The 12187-nt window shown below is 43.1% G+C and overlaps 1 protein-coding gene across 1 annotated transcript in view; it reads left to right on the top strand.

Moving 5' to 3' along the window:
• Positions 1 to 3343, top strand: part of LOC134458657 (5-hydroxytryptamine receptor 3A-like) — a gene marked incomplete at its 5' end in the record, with an annotated part of 17841 nt that extends 14498 nt beyond the window's left edge. The window contains one exon of the mRNA XM_063211086.1: positions 2979 to 3343. Within this exon, the coding sequence (XP_063067156.1) occupies positions 2979 to 3343 (365 nt within the window). The remainder of the gene's footprint in view (positions 1 to 2978) is intronic.
• Between the last annotated feature and the right edge of the window lie 8844 nt (positions 3344 to 12187).

Below are 12187 nucleotides of genomic sequence, written 5' to 3'. Positions count from 1 at the left end.
GTATGTTTACATGTCTCCCTCCATCCATTTCTTGACGATGTGAAGTTGTCCTGTGTCTTGGCCAGACAAACAACCTCAAAACATAATGTTACCACTTCCATTTATGATGTTGGAGAAGGTGTTGTTCTTGGGATCATAGGCAGCATTTCTCTTCCTCCAAACACATCGAGTTGTGTTAATGCCAAACAGTTTGATTTTGGTGTCATCTGATTCCAGCACCTCCCAATCATATCCTAATCCAGTTTGACGTTCATTGGCAAACCTCAGGTGAGCCTGAACAGGTTCCTTCTGAAGCCGGGGTACCATACATGCACTGTAGGATTTTAATCCGCTGTGGTATCAAGTGTTTCCAATAGTTTTAGTGATTGAGGTCCCAGCTGCCTTGAGATCATTTCCTAGCTCCTCCCATACAGTTTTAAGGTGCTTTATCTCCTTTTTTCTGGTTATTAAATTCCCACAAGGTCAAATCTTGTATAGAACCAGAGACAGCCCTAAGATTGATGATTGATGATCATTTTGTATGTCCTAAAATTGGGAAGAAATGCACCAACAGTTTGCTCTTTAATATCCAGGAGCCTATTTCAGCCTTGTTGAGTTCTAAAATCTTGTCCCTGACATCCTTTGACAGCTTTTTGGTCTGTCCCATGTTGGCGAGTTTAGTTTGATTGATTGACTGATTCTATGGACTGATTCTGCAGATTCAATGTGTCTTTTGTGCAGGTTACTATTAACAGGTGTGTTCAATTCAGATAACAAGTTGATTGGAAGTGCCATTTGATCTGCGGGATCAGAACTCTTAATGGTTGGCAGGGGATCAAATACTTATTTCCTTGAATTAAATATAAATCAATTATTATATATTCTTTAGAGTTAATTACTGGATTTTCTTTTTGATATTCTGTCTCTCCATATTAGAATACATATTATCATTAATATTAAAGACTGATCATGTCTTTATTAGTGGGCAAACCAACAAAATCAGCAAGGGATCAAATACTTATTCTCCTCACTGTATGACCACTGGATGGCACTGTGGAGACAGGTTTTATATTTAAGGGACACTGTGCTGGAAATGGTCAAAAAAGGTACTGCAACTATGCTGCTCATTGAAACTGGGCTGCCTATTGCCAAATCTGATCTTTACATGAAAGTTTACTAAGTAATAAACAAATATTTTCCAGTGTGGTCCAAGTACTCTCATTTTTGCAGCTAAAAATGGCTATTTTTGGAAATTCAAAATGGCGAACCATGGAGAAGATCCCCCTTTTCATGTATGAAAAGTGCAATTTTTCCAGTCATAGTGAATACTTCGAATTTGATGCTGGTGGTAAGTATTCATGAAAAAGCTAACATTAGTGAATGGGCAGGAATGAATTCTGGAAATAAACAACTAAAAATCTCACACAGTGTCCCTTTAAGATTTCGAAGCTTCATGTTTTGATGGCACAATTCTTTCAAATGTTTCAGTGTTTCACAAAGCCTCACCTTGCCCATCACTAACACACACACACACACACACACACACACACACACTAACACACACACACGCACACACACACACTAACACACACACACACACACACACACACACACACACACACACACACACACGCTAGCACTAACACACACGCACAAACACAAACACATACACACACACATACACACACACACACACACACACACACACACACACACACGCACACACACACACGCACACACACTCACACACACACACGGTACACACACAGCAGTGGTACAGTATACATTACAACACCCCCCACACTCCAGTGGTGAAGACACACAGAAACACTGCAGTAAGGAGGGAAGTAGAGATGCACCGGGTCCTGATTTTTAGGTTCCTGCCGGATACCGGATCCACTGCTTAAGATCCTGCCGGATCCGGAACCGGATACCGGATCCTACGAAAGGGTTGAAACACAAAGCCTACTCGCACACGTGGGCCCTTTTTATTACGTTGGCTCAAACTATTTTTTAGACTCATTGTCTTACTGCCACACTGCCTGCAACGGCCGCTTCCAAAGGGCTTTCACTCCATGCAGCAATTGGGGTTGTGAAAGACTGACTGAAAAACCTAGGCTAGAGATGCACCAGATCCTGATTTTTAGGTAACTGCCGGATACCGGATTCACTGCTTGAGATCCTGCCGGATCCGGATCCTATGAAAAACACTATTATCCTGCCGGATCCGGAACCGGATCTTGGATCCTGTGCATCTCTAGAGGGAATGCATTACTCCAACTCCAACATCACATTAAAATATGCTCTAAGATCATTGGGCTGCCCATAGCAAACCTATTCCAGGAAGCTCATAACGAAAGTATGCTCAGACTGGCCACATCCATCTCATCCGACATGACACACACTCTTTACCAAGAATACCCGCTATTACCCTCAAGTAGATGTTTTAGAGTTCCCCGCTCCAACCACAACAGTCTTAAACATGCCTTCATACATCAATCAATTATTTTGCTGAATCAGTCGTAAGACTGCATAGTGTTATCACTCCACGTTGGTAATATCTTCAAGTTATGTGTGTTGTATGTAATGTATGTATGCATGTGTGGCTGTATGTTTGCCTGTGTCCTCTGTTTTCGTCAGTTTTGAAATAGTCTTGTGATGTGTTATGTGTGTATCCTGTCTTGGACCTGTCTTGCTCATGCTAAATGAATTTCAGTGTAAATTGACTATAACGTATCATCGTATCGTATTACAGGATACGTGCATATTCACGTTGTTCTCTGAATTATATCATATTAGACCTACACTGTCGCTGACAATCCCAGCAAAGTCGTGGCGTACTGTATGTACTGTGAAAAGAAGGAAGGTCCGCACACTGCTGCTGCTCCAGGTTTATTAACACAACGTTTCGACCATGATGGTTATGATAATGATGCCGCCAATGACAATGATCCGGATGATGAAGATGGTGTGTGTTTGTGATGTGTTTGTCTGCGCAGGAAACAGGAAGTCTGTGGGCGGGATCATCTGTGTGGCCAATGGAGAATGTCAGCAGGAGGCCACGCCTATGAAAGGGTGCCCCGACCCAGCCGAGGGCGACGAGAGGGGTGAAGGGGGCGACCCCGCACCCCTTCAGGGGAGCGAGGGGAGAGACCCTGTACCCTTCCTCCTACGCCTCATCCATCAGGATCTGCAGAATCAGAACCTCCTCCTCCGGAATCAGTACTACCATCAGAATCAGAACCAAGCACCCCCAAGGAACCAGAACTCTCTGGCCAATTACATCAACACCACATTCTTCATTGTCTATCTGCTCTCTGTGTCCATCTTCCTCCCTACCCTCTTCATCACCTGGATGGCTTAAACAGGGAGGGGGGGGGGTGGGGGGGGGGGGGGGGGGGGGGGGAGGGGGGGGGGTGGATGTAATGGAGAGGTTCCCCATTTACAAACCCTCTTCATTAACCTGATCTACTGATAGACCACAATTACTCTGGTTTCATCTAGATCTACTGATAGACCACAACTACTCTGGTTTCATCTGCCTTAATTGATAGACCACTATTCATTTGGCCTAATCTGCCTTACTTGATATACCTCAGGGCAAGTCTGGGTGTCAGGGGTAACCATCATTACTTTGGTCTAATCTTGGTCTTCTGATAGACCACAAGATTCTAGTCTGCTCTGGGTGTCATGGTAGACCACAAGATTGAAGTATGCATTCTTCTCTTGTATTCCAGTCAGCTGTTTTGAAGCGTCCCCGATTGATCTGCGAGGATTCTTCCGCCCTAAATGTTCGGATTCGTTCATTAGCAACGCTGAGAACCAGCACTGAAAAGAAAAACTATTGCGTTTGACTGTCAATCAAAATAATTCTAAAAGAATTCCAACTGTCAATCAACTCAACTAAGAATGCTCATTGGTCATTTAAACAATTTAAATATCTCTCTGAAACAAAGGGTCATCCCAAAAAAATATTTGGCTAGTTTGAGACGGACAGGAAACTACCGTTTGCCTGAAAAAGTGGACTCGACAAGAACTGGCGAGGAGATGCATTGTCTCAAGTCTCCCATAGAAACCATAGCATGTTTCCCGTTGTTCATTTCTGCATGTAAACCAACCAAAAACAGTATAGAGCAGTATTGACTTCTTTATTTCTGTAGAAACCATGTTTCTTGTTAGCTAATCATGGCACGTGATGCATTGATCCACAATCAAACAATCTTGCCTTGCAATCAACCCAGTGGGTTCTGATATGCTCGTTTATCGCTGTGAATTTGCTTGGATTTGTCTTGTAACTTGACTTTCCCATAATATTATATAATATAATATAATATAATATAATATAATATAATATAATATAATATAATATAATATAATATAGGCCAAATGTTGAGTTGTTTGATGCTGTTCACTTTTTTCTTACATTCAAAAAGTAAACAAAACAAAAAAAAGTTTGTGTGTAGCGTAGAACATCTGTGGTGTTGCCTGGGCTTCTTGTGATCTCTTCCCTGTCCTATTGATTTTACCTAATAAAAAACATGGTGAAATAAAAATGAGCGTTTTCCTTTTCTAATAACCTTGCATATCACACAACAACATATACACATACTTCATATTACTTGAATGAGTTTTGGCCATCAGCATGACGACCTCTCTCTCTCTCTCTCTCTCTCTCTCTCTCTCTCTCTCTCTCTCTCTCTCTCTCTCTCTCTCTCTCTCTCTCACACACACACACACACACACACAGTTCACAAGGCGTAGAAATAAAAGTGTATAAACACATTAGATGACAGTGCAGTTGTGAAGTATCTTAGCTAATGGTGGTCTCTTGGCTAATTCACTTGTACTGGGCCCACTGTCCATTATATAGAAGTGAATTAGCAGACCGTTCATTTCCGAAAGCTGTTGCAATTACATTCCCATCAGTGCAAACACACACGCACACACACATAGCCAGTTCTGATTGGTCTCTGTCCCGTCACACTCGTCCCAAAGCATGAATCTGCAGCTGCTTCTGAGCCTGTTGTACGGTAAGACACTGTGTGTTCGTACCATGTGTATCTTAACGGTCCAGTATGTGTGGGGGGGGGGGTTAACAAATGTATGGAGACTTTGTGTCCGTACCATGTGTATTTTAACCGCCCAGTGTGTGTGTGTGTGTGTGTGTGTGTGTGTTTACAAATGTTTTAGCTCTGTTTTTACTGTTTACTGAATTTTGCAGTAGGAAAGGTTTAGAGGAGAGGTTTACAGTAGCCTAGAGATATACCGTTGGAAAGGTTTGCAGTAACAGGGAGTTTTGCAGTACAAAAGGAATGGGAGAGGTATACTGCAGTAGTGCGTCTTTTTAAAGCAGGAGGTTTACAGTAGGAGAGGTATGCTGCAGTAGTACGTCTTTTTAAAGCAGGAGGTTTACAGTAGGAGAGGTATGCTGCAGTAGTGCGTCTTTTTAAAGCAGGAGGTTTACAGTAGGAGAGTTCTCCATGTTTACAACAGGAGGTTTACTCGTTTCACCAGTTGGTTTCGCTCTACAAGTAGTGGATTGCTGTGATGTGTACATTAGTATAAATGTGTAAATTAGTTGTGAGAATACTAAAGACTGATGCCCTTTTAGATGGGGGGTGTCATTGGCTTTATCAATGGATTAAACACGTCACTTGGGAGGGGTCATTGTGAAAATGAACACAACAATATTCTTGAAAGTTTATTTCCATTAATGTTGATTGGTGTTGGGATGTGTGTGTATCTGAGAATGTGTGTGAGCGTGTATGTGTGTGTGCATGTGTGTGTATGTGTGTGGTGTGTGTGTGTGCGTATGTGTATGTGTGTGTGCATGTGTGTGTGTGTGTGTGTGGGCATAATGTGTGTAGCGTGCGTGTGGGCTGAGAGTAAGTGTAGCCAGCAGGATGTCCTGAACCACCTGAACTTGACGACCAATCAGAAGATTGTTGTCATGACGCGACCCGGGCAGGATTCCAGAACTCCAACCGTCGTAGAATTGGACGTCCTCTTCTCCAGCATTCAGGCTGTGGTCTGTACCTGTCTGTTGCTATAGAAACCTCATCCAAGCTGTGGTCTGTACCTGTCTGTTGCTATAGAAACCTCATCCAAGCTGTGGTCTGTACCTGTCTGTTGCTATAGAAACCTCATCCAAGCTGTGGTCTGTACCTGTCTGTTGCTATAGAAACCTCATCCAAGATGTGGTCTGTACCTGTCTGTTGCATTAGACAGCTCATCCAGGCTGTGGGGTGTACTTGTTGCTATAGAAACCTCATCTAGCCTGGTCCATATGCTGTAGATCGGTCTGCTACCATGGATACCCCAGTTGACCAGCTGTCTGTCTGTCTGTCTGTCTGTTGTAGGTTCCCTATTGTGTAGTCTGTCTGTCTGTCTGTCTGTCTCTCTGTCTCTGTCTGTCTGTCTGTTGTAGGTTCCCTATTGTGTAGTCTGTCTGTCTGTCTGTCTGTCTGTCTTTGTGTAGTCTGTCTGTCTGTCTGTCTGTCTGTTGTAGGTTCCCTATTGTGTAGTCTGTCTGTCTGTCTGTCTGTCTGTTGTAGGTTCCCTATTGTGTAGTCTGTCTGTCTGTTGTAGGTTCCCTATTGTGTAGTCTGTCTGTCTGTCTGTTGTAGGTACCCTATTGTGTAGTCTGTCTGTCCGTCTGTTTATGTACCTTAATGTAGATGCCAGATGTAAAAACTAAATCAACTCTTAGGGGTGTGTGTGTCTGCGTGTGTGTGTGTGTGTGTGTGTGTGTGTGTGTGTGTGTGTGTGTGTGTGTGTGTGTGTGTGTGTGTGTGTGTGTGTGTGTGTGTGTCTGTGTGTGTTTCTACTTCTGTAGGATGAGAAGAGCCAGACTTTCACACCGTACATATGGATCATCATGGTGAGTAGATGTACCAGCCCCCCCACCCCCCCCCTCTCTCTCTTTTACACACACACACACATGGAAACACACACCCACACTGATGACAGAGGTTTAATTCAATATCTTACAAAAGTTCAATTCAACTGTAATTTTCTCATATGCAATCGAGATGTTGAAGGGGGGAAAATACCAGAAGAGTTGTAAAGCTAGGCTGACATCGGGATAACTTCATTGATAATTGTATAACTTTATTTTGAATAACTTCATTCTCTCCATGGAAGAGGTGACATCAGCGAAGTACAAGGGCACAAGCACAAGTGGAGGACGGGGGTATAGGACAATGGAATGCAACCCTGGTTTCTTGCAAGTCAATGTATCCATGTAGCATGCTACAATGCTACACGGATACATTGACTTTCACTAGCTTAGCGACATATTCCCTCTTTTAACTTGTCTTAAAGCAAGACAACGCTTAACATGAAAAATAAGACACTTTACCACCTTTATAAACCCTGCCCAACGATTTTAACTGTAATAAGCCCCAAAATAGTGGCATACCCCTTTAAAGAAACAGTCTACCTTTTTTGATTTTCACATATTTGCAGTATTTCCATACTGCCTTTAGTTCTACACAATCGTTTCGATCTGAAAGACAGTCTGGCGAGGATGACTCATAATGTCCAAGATCATGGGCCCTGTGTCATAATGGCCAAGCTTTCCGACCTTAACAGTTTCTCTGCCCAATCAGAGAGCAGGGCAGTGTGTCATAATAGCAAAGTATAGACAGAGAATGGTATAGAGCAGAGCCATACTGAGAACAGAGTTACGCGATGGAGGACCAGGAATTAAATTGCAGCCCCGCCTTTCAACGAGATAAGGTCGTGCCTAAAGCGGCTGTCTTCCCATAGACTCAACATAGAACCACCACATTAACAGCCAAAAATAAGGACTAACGAACTATACTGCGGGGTAATCACCACAAATATGTAAACTATCAACTGTCTCGGTGGTGATAATCACAACAGTTTTACCACCTGTGATGTTTATCTGAAGTTATTACTACGAACAGCAAGTCATGTCATACTCCCTGCATTGCATCGCATTGCATTTGCTGTGTGCTACGCCCACTGCTAGGCACTAACATTCGCAACGCTGAGCAGTACTGAGAATCTAAAACAGCTAATTTTGCTAATGAGGAAGTCGGCCCTAGCACACAGCGGAGATTGCCTGACTCTGTTCTCTGTATGGCTCTGGTTTCTTGGTCTGTCATTGGTCTTTCATGTTTTCTGCCCCTCCCCCTGCAGACATGGACCAATCAGCAGCTCTCATGGCATCCAGATCAGTTCTGTGGGACTGAGGAGGTGTCTGTTCCTCGAGACCTGCTATGGAAACCGGATCTGATGGTAATGGAGATGCTTGAGTAAGTGGATATGAGTCTCCATGTCTTCTTGTCAACCAATGCAGAGCAGCTTTTTGGGGACATTCTCCCATTCAATAGTCCCACTGTAGATCGGAGAATGTGCTTAGAATTCTGATCTTGCAAAGTATCGATAAAAAAAAAACTTGAAAGTAGAGGCTGGAGCATACGACAGCTTAGTTGATAAATGTTTATTTTGTGCAAACAGTATTAATGATTAATAATTGAATTGAAAAAACTTTAATTTAACTTAATTTAAAAACCTTTCCATCATCAATGATGCAGAGTCTCATGTCATGAGGCTAGAAGCCAGAGGGAAGGAGGAAGTTCATTGACCCCCCCCCTAGTGAACAAGGACTTCCTGATCTTGTGACAGACAGTGTTGTATATTTATTACGTAAGTCAGAGTGTCGCTGAAATCCCATCTGCTATGTAGAAATTGTGCTAGCTGAAAGATTTCGTCCATGTTAAAATGGCGGCACTCGCGGCCACGCAATGCCACATGAAAAAGTTTTTAAAAAGCAGGAATAATACCAAAACATTGGAATTTAAGAACGCTTTAACTCTCCACGTTCTACTGCAAAAAAAAACAAAAAACAAGTAGGATGTTACAAGAAGGCCTATGTATCCGTTTTTCAACGGTGCCTCCTCCGCGTTTCTCCCCACATCCCTACCTCACTTCCTGCACTACCTCACTAGAACATTATACAATAGCAACACACCAGGGTGCTTACAATGCTGCTACTGCAAATCTCACCACTTTTTGAGTATTACTGTTATGATTAATGTCTTTCCATTCATTTTTAATCTTATTTTTATATATATATTAAATGTTCAAAGTAAAATATTCCGTTGTTATTTATTAATCACTTTATTTTTACTAGTTCATCACTGTTACTTGTCCTGTCTCTTTAATGTCAATCTGTAAATGTCAATCATGTGTATGGCTATTTCCTGGCATGATATAGAGAGAGAAACGTTGATTTCATTTTCCTTGTATGACCTGTGCATATGAAGAAAGAGACAATAAAAGCTGACTTGATTTAACTTAGTGAATCTGGCAGGAAGTGATGTATACTCATGAACGACCATCCGGGTACTTTGCTCCTAAATGTGCGTTACGCCCCTTTATGGGTGAAAACAAACCGAATGTCTCATCAACTTACATGCTATCGGCTACCCTAAATGAACACAGTACATGCTTCAGGCACGGCTGTTTGGCTATATTATTTGAACAGCCGGCAACACAACACGTTTTCGGCATGTTGCGCGTGAACAACGCTAGTCTACAGGTCCTTATCTTTCGTTTATTAAACCCCAACATCACCAATTGACTTGCATTGCCTGTTTTCCCCCACAAATGGGCGCAACGCACATGGAAAACGTCACGCCGTTCATGAGTATGAGGAAGTCACCTGCGCATGTCCACAGGATGGAGAGGTGTATGGAAACTGAAATTGAAGTCCACACTTTCTCTTAATTTAATGTAGTGACGTCTCGGGCAGCATACCCTTTATCAGACATTGGTGTGCAGACTTTGTTTTCAGTTTTCATGTGACTTTGGTAGTCCTTTACCCAAAACCTACTTGAGACGGATGTCCTTATTTTTTCTTTTCTTTATTAAACACAGGATGGAGAGGGACAAGGGCACAAGAGAAGGAAGCCGCGACGTGCAGCTGAGCACCAATGGGACACTAACCATGTCGAACTACCGCAAGGTCACCTCCAGCTGTGCCATGGATGTATATAAGTTCCCCTTCGACAGCCAGAGCTGCAACCTCACCTTCACCTCATTCCATCACTCAGGTAACGCACAGAACCTCACCTGGGCTGCGTTTCTCCAACGCGTAAATGGTAGCTAGCTAGCCACTTGGGTAGTTATCAATGGGAACAGGTAATGCACACAACACAACTGTGCACCCCTGACCTGCAACCTCACGTTCAACTCATACCATCACTCAGGTAACGCACACAACACACCTGGGACGCATTAGTTGGGTAGTTGCTAATGGGAAGTTGCATTGAAATCAACAAAGTGGCTAACGTGGTTTCGAGAAATGCACCCCTGAGCATCCCTGCAGGGTGCTATTTTTTTTTTCTCAGAGCAGCGTAGTTGGACAAAAGGGAGTCAACTGTCTCCTCATGTCTCAGTGCAGAATTTGTCTGAGGGCAGGTGAATCCCTTTAGCCTGGTTCTCATTGACGGTGCGTGTGTGTAGCTCCGGAGCCCCCTGGTGAAGCGGAGCTACACACACTACCGTCTGGTAGCGCTGCCATTAACATGCTCTACTCGAGTGGAAAATAAAGAGAGCATTTATTGCTTAAATATCAACGGCAGCTTGCATTGATGAGTCACAGGCCAGATTATAGACTATATTGACTCTTAAGAGATGAACAGAAAACGTTTTTGCAGAAATTTGTTGTTGGTGAGTTGCAATAAATGCACCATTTATTTTCTGACTCGCGAAGGGCATGTTAACGGCAGTGCTACCAGATGGTAGTTTGTGTACACACACACACAGTCAGTGAGAACCAGGCTAGAATCCCTTCTGCTCTAAGGACAGAATTTAAATTTCTCTGTTCTCAGGGCTTTGTAGTTGGACAAAAGCAGAGTCAACTGTCTCTGCTGGTCTCAGAATTGCAATTGGCTGTAAAATTTAACCAATCGCACTGGGCAACTTTGAAGTAGGAAATTCCCCACCTGCGTTCGGCACACCTCATTTCTGATGAATTGCGAACATTTCATGCACCTTGAACATGGCCACGGTCTCTCTCACTCTTCTTTACCATTTGGTTTCTCTCTTTTTTCTTTCCTTCTTTCTATCCACACTTCACTTTCTCTCCACCCCTTCATTACATTTTGACATTCACTACTTCTCCAGGCTAATTTTCATTACTTTACAGTCCACTGTAGCATTCTGGGGTTCAGGTACCTTGTTCAAGGGCACCTCAGCCTAGGGGTGGGAAATATATCGATATTTAAGATATATCGAGAAGGAGAAACATCTTGAAGTAGATTTTGGCATATCGAATTTATCAAGATAAGTGATAAACTTTTAAAATTCTGAGATTGCCAGAAGCAAATTGTCTTCCTCCATGCTGCATTCTGCCTTCCGTCTGTGCCTCGGTTACCATAGCAATAGTAGAAATACCAAAAGAGAATGCTCCGATTCCACCATGCCGTTACTTCGATTTGTCAAATTTCTGGCTGCACAGCCGCAGACCAGACAGGTTTGTCTCGAAGCATATATATAAATACCAGTGTGTAGTTTTTTGCCTCCTTTACGGGGAATGAAAATTTCGAGATATATATTGTATATCGAGATATAGACAAAACGTTTTTTTCTCCATATCGCCCAGCCCTACCTCAGCCATGGATGCAGGTGTAGTGTAAGGGTGGTATTTGAACCTGCAACCCTCTGATTAAGAATCACTTCCCTAACCATACACCACACCATACACCAGGCGCTACCTACACGACCCAGGTAGCTGGGGTGGTTCAAGAGGTTTTGCCATAAAATTTGCTTTATTTGCTCTGGACACGGCATTGACATGTTTGATTTAGCTAATCACATAACGGCTCTGTCTTGACAGCCTGGGACATTCGTCGATATGAAGGTTCCAATTGGTTTTCGCCGAACCATGTCATAGCGATGTGCTTAATGATTAGCTTGAGTTTAATCGTTAAAATTCGCTCTGGTCGCTCAGTTTGCTTCGCTCCTGGCGAATTCGCTCTGGTAGCTTTATTCGCCTGCCCTACATGGAGAAATAACAACTTCCGCCGCTCAGGTCGCAAAGTTTGCGCTTGATGTACACGGGGCATTAGGCCACACATCCTCCCATACCTCCCATCCTTCTCCATCCACTCCGTCTTCCTATCCACTCTTCCCTCTCTCCCTTTCTTCCTATCTCCTCTTCCCTCTCTCCCTT

Source organism: Engraulis encrasicolus, chromosome 11 (assembly GCF_034702125.1).
Source record: "Engraulis encrasicolus isolate BLACKSEA-1 chromosome 11, IST_EnEncr_1.0, whole genome shotgun sequence".
In the NCBI taxonomy this organism is placed as follows: domain Eukaryota; kingdom Metazoa; phylum Chordata; class Actinopteri; order Clupeiformes; family Engraulidae; genus Engraulis; species Engraulis encrasicolus.
Note: the sequence above shows the minus strand (reverse complement) of the source record. Positions and strands in the feature narration are given on the sequence as shown.